This window comes from Pinus tabuliformis, chromosome J, assembly GCF_031772625.1.
Source record: "Pinus tabuliformis cultivar Carrire ecotype Pingquan chromosome J, CPIR1, whole genome shotgun sequence".
Classification (NCBI taxonomy): domain Eukaryota; kingdom Viridiplantae; phylum Streptophyta; class Pinopsida; order Pinales; family Pinaceae; genus Pinus; species Pinus tabuliformis.
In genome coordinates, this window is record NC_142295.1 from 1,445,941,400 (window position 1) to 1,445,959,208 (window position 17,809).

The following is a 17,809-nucleotide window of genomic DNA, read 5'->3' on the forward strand; positions in this document are numbered from 1 at the left end:
GTCTATCAGTTCCTGTAATCCCTCCACAGCCTTCTGATTCCTCAACAGCTTCATGCAAGTCTGTAGAAAAGACTTCAAAACATTTGGATCCACCTCTTGTGTCGCAACCAGTACTATTTCGTGGTTATCCTTCTGAGTCGGCTGCGCGGTAGAGGTCAAGGCCCCATCATCCATAAAGCTTTGCCTCACCTCCATGAATGCTTGCTTTTCCTTCAAGATATCAAATACAAGAGCCTTTTCAGTGGTTTTCCTTATCCATGTGGCTTCAACTTCCTTTTTTCCATCGGCCTTATCATTCCTAGTCGCGGTCCCGCTTCTTGTTACAATGCCGATGCGCGGTTGATCTTCTCTTGGCTCAGTGGTCATCATTTGGACATTTGTTGCAGGTTGTTGGTTTCTTTTCTCCTGCATCTTCGCAATGAGGACAGGACATTCTTCTATGACATGATCAAAAGCCTTACAGTAATTGCAGGTTGTCGTCGGGTTTTGACAGTCTCTCACGAAGTGTCCTGCCTATCCACAATTATAGCAGATAATTTGGCCTCGTCCTTGACCAGCTCCTCCTCCTCGTCCTTGAAATCCTCCTCGTCCAACGTGTTGGCCTTGCTCTTCATGTGCATATCCTTCGTCTTGTAGTCTATAACTATCAGCAATGTGCTCCATCATTAAGTCATAACTTCGGAAATTTTTCTCATCATGGCCTACTGATCTACAGAAGTTACAAAACAGTTGTTTCAAGGTCTATATATATTTCTGTAATAGATAGCAGTCTTCAGAGTGATGTTGACCTTGCGTCCTACAAATTTTGCACCACAAACCCGGATTTACTGGATTAGGTGCTCCACTTGCAATATAATCTCTAAATACTAGGCATTGATCCTTATAATGACCTTCTGCTTTGCACTTCGTACACCACACTTCTAATCTTTCTGGTTTGACTTCTTTACCTTTCTTCAAATCCTGCAATTCCAAGGTCAACGTGTCTAGCTGATTATGTATCTGTTGTACTCTTGCATGAGTATCTCCAACGGCAAGGCTTCCAACTTCATCGCAATCTCCAATGCTTCAACTTGCGTCCTGATCTTCTGTTGTGTCAATGGTAACCTAATATGTGGTAGTAGCACAACTATGAGCCATTCCTTATGTTGTTGTGGGGGTATCTCAAAGCTCACTTGACCCATCAAAACCTTGAATCGCTAATCCAATTCCCACATAGATTCAGTCGGTGCTTGCTTGATCTCTTTCAGCTCTGTGATACACTGCGATTTTGATTTTGGCTTCTTGAACTCTGTTACCAAGGCCTTCTTAATTTCATCAAACGTAGCATTCGGCTTACTCGCGGAGTATTTCATATACCATGTCAGTGCCCTCTCCCTCAGCGACGTGACGAGTTGCACCTTCTTTACATCATCATTATTAATCTGTCTTGCCATCCATACTGCATCAACTACGAACCAAAACTGGTCAGGGTCCTCTGTTCCCAATCCTCTAAAGACAGGTAGCTTAATGTCATCAACCATTCTTCTTCTCGGGGGGCTAGGTGGAGAGGGAGGTGGAGGTGGAGGGGAAGTATGGGGAGGGGGATGGGGTGTGAGGGGGGTGGATGGATGGGGAATCCCAAAGACACCCTGATTCTTTTCAACCCTTGACTTCGACGCGCCTTCAAGATGGGTGGGGGAATATCGCAAGGTTGTAGGGTTACTTATTTCTTCTTCGTTCTCAAATCCTAACAGAGGGCTATAGTTAGCCTCAATAAAATTCTTTGGATCTATTCTATATCGTTTTCCACTTCACGTAGCTCTTGGTTCCGACTTATTTCTTCTTTGCCCAAACATTAATCTGACTGCATCTGCAGAATCCCTTTTTCACACAATAACATTTTAATCCAGAGCTTCAAAGAATTTAAAAACTTACCTCGTGGTCCTTTGAAGAATCTTTGTTTAGCTTCACTATAGGACACGATTTAGTCGATCGTGAACTCAGTGATAAATCCTCCCAAAATGTTATCGATCCAAAAATCAACAACCCTTGAGATACTGTTATCGATTCTCTTGAGCCGTTGTATCAAATCAGGGTTCCACTTCTTAGGTTCATCGCCTTTGAAACAGTTCTTATGCTCAGCTAACTTAGATATCCACTCAAGCAATTCAATGTGGAATGAACCAAAGAAAATCTCATATTGATCTTCAAAGATATATCTCTGCAACCAAGCTTCAGTAGATAAACGCGAGTTTTTGTTCTCTTTTTCTACAAATTCTCTTTCTTTCTGTTCGACCCACTCCTGGAGTTCTTTCTTCGACGGATGCCAAATCATATCCCTTTAAGCAGATCCCGGTCCCGGCAACGGAACCATTTGTTGGTTTGAGGGGGCTTGACCCAGGTTCAGAGTGTGTTGTGCACCAACAAAACCCTCAACTACTGGCCCTTTCAGCAATAACCTGTAAGCAGTCGCAGTCTCACTCGAAGCAATTATGGGAGGTTGCAGAACCAAGTTGCCGCAACCAAAAGGATATCCGCGAGGTGGCACCGTTTATTTACTTCTACTGTATATCAATCTTATAACTTCGCATGCATAAGAACTTCGCGCAAATGATTAGTTTATAGAAATGCATAAACTCTAACAGATAACAGTATACCTTACAGGTCTTCGCATAATTCAATGGAAAGCATACATAATCAAATACACACCAGTAGACAATTAACATATACAAAGATACAATATTTCGCCAAAACTTCTTCTTTATTAAACAGATCTTTAATTACATTCACTTCTTTGCCTGCGCACCCAGCTACAGGTGGTCTACGCACTCAATTGCAGAGTCTTTAAAGTCTCCGCGCACTCAGCTGCGAACCCTTCTCAAAAACTACAGACTACAGATGTGAATACAGAGATTTACTTATGATATTTCATTACTTCCTCTTTTACAAAGTATTTCATATCCTTTTACAGAATTCATCTATACAAAAACCATGGTCCACATACCATGCATCCACAAAACATGGACTACTACCTGATACCAGTTACAAAATAAGGGCTTTATCCCATCCCAAAAGCCTTAAAATTTTGCGCGATGAATATATCTTCGCTAGCTCCACGTGGTCTTCTCCTTCTTTCACAAGGTCTTTTACCCAAAACTTGGACCAAGTTGGGCCATGCCTAACATTTCAACTTCGGAGACTAGGCACCTGAAAATCCCTCAACTATGGAGCAGAGGTGGACACTTTTAGTAGTTGGAGACCCGTAGAGACCACTTTGTGGTGCTCCAGCTAGATCTTGGGACCACAAGGAGCCATTAAGGTGAATTTGAGGGCCAACCCTCAAATCTTGATTTTTGTGTGCTTCTACATCGGCTTGGACACGTCATAGCACTTGGACATGGCATTTGGAGGCTATTTCATGCATGATTCTAGCCCTAAACAGCTAGCGGCTCACATGTGTGTGCTTGTCAAAGCATTTCTGTTTAAAGCTAGTGGGTTGGCTTGTAACCCAAGCATATTTTGTGACTAAACTTGTTTTAGGGGTATCATTAGGCTAATATTAGGTACTACTCCTCATATAAACCAACATAGATCCACCTTAAGTACAAATCTAACATGAGCCAAGAGAGATCAAAATTTTTCAGGTGCAAAAAATAATGTGTAATTTTTCATTGTTTCAATTGTATTTTTGAATACTATAGAGATTACATAACTTAAACTTGTAAGTCAAAAATCTTTGTTGGATCTGACCAAAAAAATATATTCCTTAAAAAGAATTAAACTGTAAAATACAGACACCACTTTAAACATTTTAACTATAAAAACTTTTTTTCAACATTTTTTTAACATCAAAATATTTTCTTTTAACATTTCTTTTCTAACTATAGATATATATGAAGTTGATATCAACTTAAATTAGCTAACATAAATCTTCAAATAGTTTATTTAAATCACATGTTAAAATGTTTTTGAATAGTATAAGGTTTAAACATCTTACTCAGATATTTTTTTTTACTTCTAATTACTTTATATGAAATGATACTAGGTCATATGGATAACTAATTAAACATGCGTAGCATATTCTTTTTTGTCTTTTACTATAGGTGACATTGCTTTTCTATATAGAAATTTTATTTTTATGTTAAGTGGGACACGTGTCAACTCCATGTTGAGCATGGACATACCTACACATCACCTTCACATTAGGCTGTAGAATGAGCCTCTCAGCTCAATAAAGGAGAAGCTCATTCATTTTGATTCATCATCACCTTGACTATTCCAGCCCTCTTAGGAGATTTTCGGCCTCTTTGTTTCTTGGAGAGATGTGATCTATGGAGAACTTTGTTTATTGGAGCTATTGTCTTGGCATTGGAAAGGTTATCTTGGATCAATGGAAGGATTGTTCATGAATTTTGTCTTGTAATTGAGCCTTCTTATTGATGAGTTTGTTATCTTATGTCTAATGTATGGAATAAATTGGTAACCTTGGGTTTTTCTATTGCACCATTTGTTATTGAAGATTAATTGTATAGAATCTAGATATTATCATTGTATGCATTACTTATGAATGAAATGTGAATGGCAATCCCTTGGTGAACTTTTGTATTAGCTCTCCCAAGTGAATATTGATCCCTCACAAAGGTAATAGTTAGGGTTTTGTGCTAGGGCATCAAAACATCCTTACTCGTTTTCAAGATTTGGCTAATCTATCACCACCATAGACTGCATCAACCCAAGGACTAAGCATTGGCCTTGTCAAATTGGTGATAAACCTTATTTCATCCACAAAATTGAGTTTTGCTCTCTTTCCCTCTCCTATTTTCGATCCTCTTAAGGATAAGCGGCCTAAACTAGGGCTTGGAGTGAATTTGCTTGGAAGGAGAATTAAAGGTGGTGGAAGGATTCAACATCAAGAGGAGACTTGGTTGCCTCAAAATCAACCTTCTTTGGTGGCTAATCTATCCATCTTAGACCTTAATTTCATTGCCCTAGATAGTTTTCCCTAAGGGAAACCCTAGTTTTGCTAAGCTTCAACTTGAGGACTTTTGGAAGGTTTCATATGCCATTGGCTTGCTAATATTCATTGTTGGAAACCTTTTTTTGGCACACTGACCTTAGAAGATTCCATTGTGTTTGCTATTACTCAATCCCTAGGTCTAGTGTGCCCTAATTAGGTCTCTAGAGGATGTGAATTGCCTTATTATCCTTGATTAAGCCTTGTACTTAAGAAGAGTCATCCTTTAGAAGCCTCTTGTGTCACCCTAAACCTTTCAGCCTAGAATACCACTCATAGGTGGCCTATCTACCAAGAAGCCTCCCATTGGTCAAAGTCCATAAAGAACAGGGGATAGTGGCTCTAGTGACAGTGGGCCACACCTCATTGTTGTCACTTGATCTAGTGTTTTCCTTGTAGAGCACCCCTCTACAAAGCCTAATATATTTTGAGGCAACAAGACACATAGGAACGAGGCCTAGACATGCCCATGAGTTTGATATGCAAAGTTCAAACACACATGGGGGTTAGGACGTACCAATATGTTAGACAATACTAAGCAATGTGTAATAGGTATTGAAGCCTATGCTATGTTTATGAAAGTTGTGAGAACATGAAAAACTATAGAGAAAAATTCCCTATGCTAGACAATTTATTGCAATGGTGTGTCACCATAGTTTTGTGTTACCAGAAACAAGAAACGAGAAACAGAACAAGAAATGGGGTTTGGAGGTTTGCAATACAAAAACCAAGGAGGAAAAATAACAACAATGAAAAGAACAATCAGGCAAGGAAAACATTATCATTATAGTTTGAACCTACATTGTAAATTTTGGTTCAAATGAACATTGGAGGCAATTTGTCGGATCATATAACTTTGGAATATGGTAGGAATAAGTGGATTCAACTTATAGATTGGGCACATATTTAAGAGGTTATTTAAAGTCACTTGTTACTAAGAATGTCATCCAAAAATATAAAGAAGCATCCCTAGAGTTTTGAGAAGATTTTATATATATATATATAGAGAGAGAGAGAGAGAGCACCAATATTAGAAAATAGAGAGAGAGAGATAATAGAGCGATTGATTGCACACTACAAATCACACTTGATATCTTTATTCATCACAACAATTACGAATATATAGGACATAGATCACAGACTTCGACGAATCTAGATCCTAGGAAAGTGGATCTATGACTCGAAAATGACACAACTACAACTCAGACATAGGGAGCAACAACTTCTAGATTGACACCTCGGGACTCACAATGACAACATGTAGATCACATCATACACATGGAAGCATTACTTCCAACATCCTCCCTTAATGCTTAGATGACAAATATAGAAACACAAATTACAACAATAAATGAATCTCTGTCAAACTGGTCTTCATCCGCACTCACATCCACTCTGGAATCTCGCAAACACCACTCTTTCACCACCACATCTTCGAGCTGTCACTTGACCTCCATTTAAAATGTAACTGCCTCTGACCATCGTTGATGAACTTTGCAAGATCAACAATACTGACAACTCAGCTCGCTAGGGCTTCCACGATAAGAGTCGTCAAGTAATAAACCATCCTATGGACCAACCACCATCTGTCGGATATTTCGCTTTCGGCTATCCATTAGTAGCTAGGATGGAGTTATGTATACTAAACGTGTTCAAAAGTTGATCAAACAACTTGATCTTATAAGAATTGATGTTTTGGACACTGGGGCTTCCAATTTAAGAAACACCAACCCTTTTTATAACTAATAAAAACATACAAGAATTGATGTTTCGAACACCGGGGCTTCCAGTTTAAGAACCACCAACCCTTTTATAACCAGAATTAAAAGAAATAGAAAACTACTTGACAAAGACATCTCACAACTACAAACTCAATAATCATCAAACTATCAGTTGTCATCCAGGCATAAACAAGTCACAACATCCCTCCTTAGCACAGGTCAAAAGTTGTTCATCTGGTTCAATCTTTATCTTGGAGTTTTCTCGTCTTCACAAAGCATTTGTTAGAGTGGTCAATTCCAACAAACTTACACTCACATATTGAGTTGACCAGACTCAATATGTTTAAAATGCAAACTCCAAAATTTGAGATCAAAACAAGATTGCAAACAGAAACATCTGACGCAGAGATCTCTTCCCCGCAGAAGCGAAAAATTGAGATCTGCCTCCAATTTTAACACTTTTGACATATATCACTGGCCACTTGAAACTCCTCTGCACCAGATCTCAGATATACCAGCTCTGGCAAGAATCAGTTCCCTGGGGGTGTCACGTAGGTGAAAACACAACGCCTTTGACCTACATCCCATTTAGTAGCATTAAATCAACCCTACATTACAGAGACTGCCAACCGAATACTCCAGGTTGCCCCACACACACACACAATTTAGTAATGGCTGCAGAGATTGACAGTACAGGTGTTCAACTGCAAATTATCGAGAGGAAGTGGTTTACAACTTTACAGCAATTGGTGTTTATATTGAGGAGGCCATACTTCCCCACCTCCTCCTCAAATGGAAGCACATAACGGCCAGCCAGTTGAGGAATATGTTGGATTTATCCATATTAAGGCCTTTATTTGCAGGGATTATCTGGAACAGCAATCAATGCACAGGAAAAGGTCGTCCAAACAAAGAGTATATTTGAAAAACAGAGGAAGAAACAATCAATGTTGCACATAGTTGCTTGAGAAAGGATTTCTCACTTCTAGAAATGAGAACGGCCATAGGAAATGGCATTTCTTGTCTTGTTGCCATTTCTGGAGCATTTCTTCAGCAAGAACGAAACCCCTCCTTCCGTTGCAATGTCCATTTCATTATAGGACATCACACATCACAAATCTGGAGGCTCTAGAAAATGAAGGGATTGGACTGGAAACTGAAATTAGGTGCCATAATGTCGAATAGAGTAGATGGAGTATAATTCATTTTGCTTGCTAAGATGTTCCGATTGCAACTGTGGACAATATACAAGGATGCAAAAGAAATGCAGACATAGAACATATGTTATTTCTGGTCTATAAAATACTTAAAATACCTATTATAAAACAACAGCCCATCCCTAATATAAGGCAAAGGACCATTATAAGCATCTTGCAATCCTGCCCGATCACAATCATAGATAGGAACAACATGAAACTGGTAGCGATGGTATGTTGAAGGCGGATCACAAGCCCCTGTCTCTGCAAGTTTGGAGTTCAACCAAAAGAATCTGAACTCAGCACTGCAGTCATATAATGAATATCCTCGCCAACAAATCATATCAATTACATAGTAGCTTTGATCTGCCTGCAGCAAAGATAACAGAACACAACAAGATTACAAAATCAACAGCCATAAAATCAAGACAACATAATTGGAAGCCTCAAACATGAAACATCGACATTCTGAAATATGCCAAATCATTAAATCACAAATTTACCTCATGAAATATACAATCTAAAATACAAAACGTGTGACCAGGGCCAGCAACATTTTTTGTCCTTGCACCATTTGGCAAAGCTGATGGGAAGCAATGCAAGATCCGTCCATTGCGAAGCCTGCTTACTGTTGTACCATTAGAAGAAACAACAAGGCATCGTTTGCCTGCAGGTCTTGGTAAAACATACCTGTTCACAAAGTTACAAACAAATATGAAGCCAATTCCTTCAACCACTGAAAGAAAGTGAACAATATCGCTATGTAAGTGTATCAATCTACCTATAAGCTTATCTTTATCGCATATTATCTATAACCACTCTGTCCAAAGTTACCAAGAACATTTTCATGAGAATAAAAAAAAAAGATATATCCTTTCTTGTATGCACCATATCCCGAATGCCTTTCGCTTCTCAAATTTTATTTTCTTCAGCTTCTTAATCCCCTTCTCTCCAAAGATTTTATCAGCTTATCGAACCAAAGTGTCAATACTGCTAGCCTGACTGCCATATCCTTTATGATAATCTGCTGAGTTTTTTAAGTAGGCTACTGCACTTAGTACCCCATACATCTCAAGCTCCTGTATAGTTTCATATCAAAGGACTTCAGTGCCTCTGGATCTGGTAATTTGATCTTTAGAACATTCATCCTCCAGCTATGGGTGAATACCAAATTAACATTTCAGGAAAAAGCATGTATAACAAATGGTTGACCATGCAGTAACTTCATACAATTCATTTGCAGTCCATTAGGATGTATGGATGCACTTGGGTCATTTGGCAGAGGTTTTCAGTTACTGTGTGACTCGTCTCTATAATTTATTTGGGACTTGTGCTCCACACTCATGTGTGTGATGGTTTATTATGCTATCTTTGGTGGTTGCAGACTGGTAGAACAATCTAATTTATTTATTTATTAATTATTACATTCACATCCAGTTGACTCTAAGATACATTCTGGTCATTATATGAATAAAAGGGTAGTTTAATGACCCCTTAGACCGTGTTTTAGTGGAGCTCAAACACAGGTATCTCATTATGATTATAATATATACTCAATATATTATTAATGTACTGTCGCTCTCAGATTTAAATTCCTGACAACCATTGAAACTTGGATTATGGCAGTCTTTTACTGATTAGGCAGGCGGGAGAACCATATGGCATATTATAAGATTAACAGGCATCTCCTTTTCAAAGCAAATAAATTGCTGAAATATAGCCAATGGAGAAAATATGCCACTTCACCTAGGGGAAGTCAGTAAGTTCATAATTTAAATTTGATTTAGCAACACAGTTGAAACTTTGCAACTAAGATAGGAATAGTTAGCCAGAAGGGTTAACTCAACTGGTTGTCACTAATATCAATGACCATTTGGCTAATTTCGTGCCAAAAGATGCCCAGTTCAAATCCCCTTGAGTGAGTTGCACTAGTCTGCAACAGTTTTACTAGAAATACCATACACAAATGTGGGGAAACATCCCTTTAGTTTCCTTGCAAGGGTTTCCTTGAGGCAAATAAGGAGAGTTGAAGCCAAATAAATCTTATCGAATCCCTTTGGCTAAGCTGACATGCTATGAGGGGCATATCTATGCCATCAAAATCACCTAGGATTTGCATCTGGCCTTGTCAACATCCACTCTGGGAGTTTTGAATTTCAACGGAGCTCTACGCAGACATGCTTGCCCTTATTGTTTGTATAGTAAGGGGAAATGAGAATACCTTTAATTTCACTGGAATCGTATAAATATATGCTGTATTGTTCCTCTGACCATTAATGAAATATAAAATACATTAGTCTAAAAACAATTGTTGATATCCAGTGCAAAAATACAGTGATATGGGGAATCCAAGTGACAAGGCACAATTGGCAAATAGACATGTCAGTTTAGGAATTTTGAGGTTTAGAAAAAGGAAAGTAGGGATTGAGGGTATAAAGACTAATGTGCATTTTTAAGAGAGATCAAGCCTCCCTTCTTTAAAAGCATGCAGAGGAGAGGTTGATTGCCTAAAGCCGTTCATCAGATGGTTGGAACACCCCGCTGTCTGGGTGGGTAATCTTATAATTTAGAAAAATTCTTGGGTTAATGTCACCTCTTTCCTTTTGCAGGAGGAGGGATTTTCTATTTTCCCCTATTTCTATTAAAACCAGGCCAGTGAAGAAGAGCAGGGTGTCATAAAAGAATATATCAAACTATCCAATAGGCTCAAACTTCACGTACACAAGGCCTATGACTAAATCGGATTGTTCTTGTCAGGTGAAACTTGACTGGTTAGTGAAAGTGGGTTGCTAATATAGCCCCTGCCAGCGTCCAAATCATCTTAGTGCCTGAATTTGCACTTGCACTTGTAGATGCATGCCAGTACATGCAACAGTAGTTGGGGTCAGTTGCAAGTCCGGGATGACTTTGACGGGTTAGATACCTAAGCATTTTCTATATCAGAAATAAATAAGTGAATTCCCAATTATATTACGTTTCTGGTTGAACACGAATCTATTTATGTTTGTGTTTGATTTTGACATCCTTAGAGACTTCCCTGGCGTATTGGACCATCTCCTCTCTTTGAATCATAAGCACCTGGTGCATAGGATCATCTCCTCTTTGAGAATCACAATCAAAAGTCAAATTTAATTGCGGATTAGATAAAAAAATGTTGAGTTTAGAGATTTTCTGTCTGCGGTTAAACATCTCAGTTATAAAGTTTCCTAGCCATTTTTTTTTGCATGGGAGAAGAAGTCTTGGAGAAGATTATGATGGGAAATATTTTTGCAAGCAGGAAGCGGTTTGCCATTTGTGTGACATATTGTGCGGACTCTTTATATCCAAATGGGTTTTGGGGTTTAAAGAGCTAATACTGGTTTTTGGGGTTTAAAGAGCTAATATTGTGCAGGTTCTTTCCTCCTAGTGGGTCTTGAGGTTTGGGGAATAAGTGAGAGAACCATTCATTTCAATGCAACTAAAGCAATTTTAGATGCATTTATCCTGTGAGTGGAAAAGAATTAAGTAACATAGCGGACCACAGCAGAATCATTACTTCTTACCATTCGCGGTTAAGTCGGGGAGGAATATCGAGCATCCACTCTGGCAGCATGAGCTGGCGAGCGAACCACTGGCGTGCCTTCGCACCCTTCAGCTTAGCGGCTTCTTGAAAGCCCGCGCCATCAAGCCGCTTCCAATTCGGCACCGTCGAAGTAGCTTCGTCTTCTTCCTCTTCTACTTTGGCTTGTGCAGGCAACTCTTCATCAACGTGATCGTTAACTGCTGTGATGGTTAGTTCATCCAATGGCTGCTCTGGAAGAACATGAACTCCCTCCTCATGCCGGAAATTAAAATTTGCGGGCTCCTCCGCCGATGAAGAAGAAAGTGATAATGCAGAGGCGGCAAGACGCCTGGCGTGCTGCTGCGAATCCCGGCGGCTCTCGTTCTGGCGCTTGAGTGCCAATTCCCTTCGCTTCTGCTGATCGGAAATCGTGTTCCGCTTGTGAACACGGCCAGCCGGGGCATGGGGTCCAGCCATGGCGATGTCTATGCCTGCAATTAAAAATATTCAGAGCGTTTCAAACCGCAGAAGAAGAGGCGATGAATGACTAAACTTTTAAATTTCTCTCCGGGTAAACGGCCCTTAATAACAGGGGCGGTATGATCTGCAGCGTTAAAAAGCCATATTTCTTTTGGTTTAAAATGCAGGTGGCAATAATGATTAAAACTATTGCACCATTCTCTTTGGGATGCAGATATTTATTTGTCATTTTTTTCTTCCAATTTCTGGTGAATATAATAATTTTTTATTACTATTTGAGGGAAAAGATAAAATTTAAAAAACAAAAATAATTTTAATTTAAATAATATTTTTTAAATAACGTTATTTATGATTTTGAAATTATTTTTTAAGCAAAGTTTTATCTTTCAAAGTAGTGTTTAGCTAAAAATTAAATATTATTATTCCTAACACTTAATATTTTGTAATGAAAAAATTGTATTTATGGTTGGGTATACTTTTTGTTTTCTTCCCCTTAGGAATTTATAGGGTAAGTTTCTCAAACAAAACACCAAAGAATACCGCTCACAAATAGATCACATATCAATACAACAGTGTTTTTGACATGGTTAAAACCCTCAAAGAGGGAACCAGTCCACAACCTGAACCAACGCTGCTACTTCAAGCAATTCATTAATAAAAAAAATAAAATTTACATAGGCTTCTCTCATGAACGGTCGCCCTACAAATGACCCTCCATGCTCTTTAAATAGAAATCATGGACCAATTGGGTGTTAAGCCACGGATCAAGTGTCGATAATACCGAGGAGAGAATGAACCGTCGGATCACTTCATGTCTAGAACATATCGTGATCATCGAATTGTAAGTTACAAAAGTACATAGTAAAGAAACACACTTTACCTAACTCTACACTAGACAAGTTATACTAACTATTTCCCATGTGTTGGAATATCCTAACATCCCCCCTTAAAAACAACTTGGGATAGGATTAAAGGATGTACAAATATGACACAATAGGAGAAGGAATGAGGCATTAGAGCTTATCCCCCTTAGTGACAATTTCTTGAACTCCAACCATAAATCGAAGTTTAGTAAACTTCACCTTTGTGAGAGTCTTTGTAAAGATGTCTACAACTTGATCATCTGTTGAACAACATTGCACTTCAAGAACATGGTCATGAATGAGCTTTCTAATGAAGTGCATGTGTAGTTCAATGTGTTTGTTGCGCTGATGTTGGACTGGATCTTTACATAGTTGAATGGCACTTTGATTATCACACCAAAGCATAGTCGGATGCTACTACTAAAAACCAAACTCTGACAGGATCTGACGAAGCCACAAGGCTTCCTTACTAGCTTCTATGGCGCCACGATACTCTGCTTCTGTTGAAGAAAGAAAGATGGCAGTTTGTTTCTTGCAAGCCCATGTAATAGGTACAGAACCAAGAGTGAAGACATAACCGGCAGTAGACTTCCGATCATCAGGGTCACTAGCCCAATTAGAATTAGTGAAACCAACCAATAGAGGAGATGCTTCTGCACTGTAATGAATCCCAAATTGAACTGTACCTCAAACATAACGAAGTATTCTTTTAGTTGTTTTTCAATGACTTTCATGTGGGTTTTGCATAAACCGAGCAATAGGCCAACAACAAAGGAAAGGTCAGGACAAGTATGGGTCAAATACAAAAGTTTTCCTACAAGTTGACGGTATAAGGTTGCATCAACTTCAGGGGAAGTACAAGTGACTGAAAGTTTGGTTCCAGACTGAAAGGGAGAAGGGTCTAGCTTACAATCTTCCATGTGAAAATGGCGTAGAAGATCACAGGCATACTTGGACTGGGAAAGGGAAATAATTTCATTGGATTGCAAGACTCGAAGACCAAAACAATAATGCAAGTGTCCTAAGTCTGTCATTTCAAACTTCTTTTTAAGGTTGGACTTCACATGGTTTATAAGGTTGGGATCACTACCAGTAAGGATAAGATCATCAACATAAAGAACAAGAATGATAAGAGACTTGGCCACTTTCTTGGTGTAGACGATATTGTCAGAATGACACCTAGAAAAGCCAGTATCTAAAAGAAAGATATCCATTTTGGCATACCAAGCCCGAGGGGCTTGCTTGAGACCATAAAGGGATTTCTTAAGTCGACATACAAGGCTGGAGTATGTTTGTATAAATATTCACGCAAGTCCCCGTGCAAGAAGGCAAATTTAACATCCTTCTGATGGACTTCCCATTTGAAAGAGGCAGTAAGGGAAAGAACAAGGCGGATAGAGTTCATTTTGGCAACAAAGGAGAAGGTTTCAGTATAGTCAATGCCTTCAACTTGTGAAAAACCCTTTGCAACAAGACGAGCTTTATGTTTATCAACTTTTCCATTTGGTCCATACTTGGTACTGTAAACCCATTTGCATCTAACAAGTTTTCGTCCCTTTGGAAGAGGAACAAGATCCCATGTATCATTTGCCAGTAATGAACGATATTCTTCATTCATAGTTACGTCCCAATCTGGATGGCCTGAAGCTTTTGCAAAGGTGTCAGGATCATAATTCGTTGAAGCTTGAGCTAGTAAAGAAGAGGATCTATCGAACTGATAATGTGTATGTTGTTGATCTGTAGGATTGCCTACAAGAGCACCTGCTACATCCCGAGTAGCACGGAGCTATTTTGGAAGCTAAGGAGCTGAAGGAGGATCCTGAGAAGGTGGGGGAGGATTGTCATCCTCGCTATCATTATCTGAAGAAGAAATATTTTCAGAAGTAGAAGGGATAGAGAGAGGTGGCACATCCGCCGAACTAGGCTCATAGGCCGATATATTTTCAACAAACTTTACATCTCTTCTAATGATAACATTTTTGGACTTAAGTAGAACAAGTCTATATCCTTTGACATCTTCAGAATATCCAACAAAAATACATTTTTCACTCTTAGGTTCTAAAGCTTTATGCTTCTCATCTGGAATATGGGCCCATGCTTCACTTCCAAAAACACAAAAGTGACTTACATCTGGTTTAATTGAGCCCCATGCTTCTTCTGGAGTGATATTCTTTAAAACCTTAGTAGGAGTGCGATTTACTATGTAATTTGCACAATTAATTGCGTCTGAGAAAAAAATTAAGACTAAGTCCTTTAGATTGAAGCATACAATTAGTCATTTCCTTTCAGGGACAATTCTTCTTTTCAGCTACACCATTTTGTTGTGGAGTATATGGAACATTATGTTGCATTTGAATTCCATTCTCAGTGCAAAAGTTGATGAATTTGTTGTTAACATATTCTCCGCCATTATGAGAACTTAGCTTAAGAATTTGATGTCTAAATTGTTTTTCAACAAAGGCCTTAAAGGCCAAGAACATGTTAAATACTTCACTCTTGAGATTTAAGAAGTATACCCAAGTGCGTATGGAGAAATCATCAATGAAATTTAAGAAATACTTGTAGTCAGAGAATGAAACAACTGGAAGTGGACCACATAAATCACTATACACAAGCTGTAAAGGGGCTGAGGTGTGCCAAGAGGCACGTTTTTCAAAACTATCCCGATGATGTTTTCCTAGTACACATCCTGAGCAAACACCATCTCTGCAAGATACCATTGGAAGACCTGTCACCATATTTTCTTTACATTAGTTCTAAAGGGAGCAATAGTTTAAGTGACCAAATCGCTCATGCCAAAGTTTGCTCACTTCATCATTATGAGCAACAAATACCAAGGGAAGATTTGATGACCCAAAATTGTTAAACTTATACAGCCTTGCAAAATCATCAGCAATGCTAGTAGCTAAAATTTGTCAAGGATCTCTTAGGTCCTTAATTACAACATCGTGAGGTGAAAATTCAACGATTTTATCTTCACCTGAATGAGTTATTTGATATACAAATAGAAGGTTACAGGATAATGTTGGAACACATAATACATCATTAAATTGACCATTGTCTATATGAACAGTTCCAGTCCCTACAACACTAAGAGATATATCATCACCAACATATATATTTTTGGTGTTACTATCATTTAAAGAAGAAAACATGCATTTGTTTTTAGCCATGTGATAAGAAGCTCCATAATCAATAAGCCACTCGTGAGAATGAGAAGAAGAAGATACATTTAGTCTCCAAATGGATGTTACGCTTCTTCATTGTTGCTTCCAAGGCTTCCATCTTCTGAAAGCATTTGGATTTTAAGTGGCCATCTCAATTACAAAAGTGACAATGTCTATCAGTCTTCTTCCCTTTGTTTTTATTTACCTTATCATTTTGTTGAAATGATTTTTCATTTTGAGACTGAAATTGCTTAGGACCCTTGTTTATGACCATTCTTTCTAGGATACTGCTTCTTAGGATTCTTTGAATTTGGTTGCTGCTGGGCAGCTAAAGCTTTCTTAGAAGAGTTTCCGAGATTAAGAAGACCAAGATATAATAGTTTTTCTTGTTCTCTTATTAAAGAATCACAAAAGGCATCAAAAGAGGGGGACTTGTAGTCTTGTCTTTGAGAAATAAAGGCTTCTCTAGTAGAATAGAAGGTGGAAACAAACACAGAGTAGGCTGGTCCCAACTTAGCAAGAATGGAATAGATAAGGCTACCATCTTCTTTCTTAACCTTAACACCTTCCAAGAGAAGTCTAAGGGTCTTGAACTTGGACAAAAAATCTTCAATGGAAGAAAAATTATTGGGGTTCAATGTAGCAACTCATTTTCAAGTTGATAGGCTCTATTTTCATTTTTAATTCCAAAAACTTTAGTGAGTTGTTTCATTGCTTCATTAGGAGTATCAAGTTTTGCGATATGGAATCTAAGGTCTCGAGAAATAGACATCCTTATCAACCCACATGCTTGATCTTACCTATTTTCCCATTTGGCTGCCTTATCTTCATCTTGAGTTTGGTTTCTTAGCCTGAGGCTATTCTGTAAAGACATTTACTTCTAAGTAAATCCACAATGTAGGACCACCATTGGAAATAGTTGGTGCTGTCAAAAATAACTTGGCATGAAATTTTCATTCTAACAAAAACTGAAGCTGTAGTTGCTAAAACTAAGTGTTCCAATGGAAAGATCTCGAAAAAATAGGTTGATTAAAAAAAAAATGGCTTTAAAAGCGGCTTCCGGATGAAGAAGTTATGGCTTTTTGAAGAAAAGTTGTTGAAAATACCGATGAAGTACGTGAATGTACGGAAATGAATGATAATGTTATATTTTAAAAAAATTCCCCCTCCACCTCTTCCAAACTTAATCTAATTAGCTCACTTAAAATAAATAAATTATGTGACTCACTTTTATAAACAAGGAGCCACTGTTGTGGCGCTAGTCCCTGCCGGTTAACAAAAGTGTTTGGTGAGTTATTATGATGAGATTTAATAGGTGTTTAATTTGCATTATTACTAGAGCCGGTTTGCATTACTAGTGTGTTGTAGGCATGCTTATTTGTATTAAGATTTAGTGAATTGGATAGCAAATTGTTGTATGGACTTTTTGACTTTATGCAAAGAGTGAAATATAATGAACTTTGCGTTTGTTAAGAATTGTGGTAAATGTAAAAATAGTTTTAGACATAATTTTCCAATGTGTCATGATTTAGAGAGTGTTTAGATTAATAATTAAAATGTAATAAAATTTGAGAGTGAAACATGGAAACCTTGACGGGGAAAAAGTATAAAGGGTAATAATAATGCATTATAATATACGAAGAATTAGAGAGTGTTAAAGTAAGCAATGTATTTTAATAAGCATGGGGTATAAAATATATTTAAATGCATAATAATGAATTCATGGTGCATAAAAGATAGAATTTTGTTTTTTTTTTTACATTTGAATATTATGGAAATATCCATAAAATGATAATGAGCAAATAAACATTATTATGAATATAAATTTGTTAATTGAATCCGTGGTGG

The 17,809-nt window shown here is 38.1% G+C and overlaps 1 protein-coding gene across 1 annotated transcript in view; it reads right to left on the reverse strand.

The window, feature by feature from the left end:
- LOC149232806 (uncharacterized) overlaps positions 1–12,105 on the reverse strand; it is a 98,695-nt gene extending 86,590 nt beyond the window's left edge. Inside the window, exons 1-3 of the mRNA XM_089379522.1 lie at positions 11,453–12,105; positions 8,414–8,600; positions 8,030–8,280 (exon numbers count right to left, since the gene is read on the reverse strand). Of these exons, the coding sequence (XP_089235648.1) occupies positions 8,030–8,280; positions 8,414–8,600; positions 11,453–11,928 (914 nt within the window). The 5' untranslated portion in view covers positions 11,929–12,105. The remainder of the gene's footprint in view (positions 1–8,029; positions 8,281–8,413; positions 8,601–11,452) is intronic.
- Between the last annotated feature and the right edge of the window lie 5,704 nt (positions 12,106–17,809).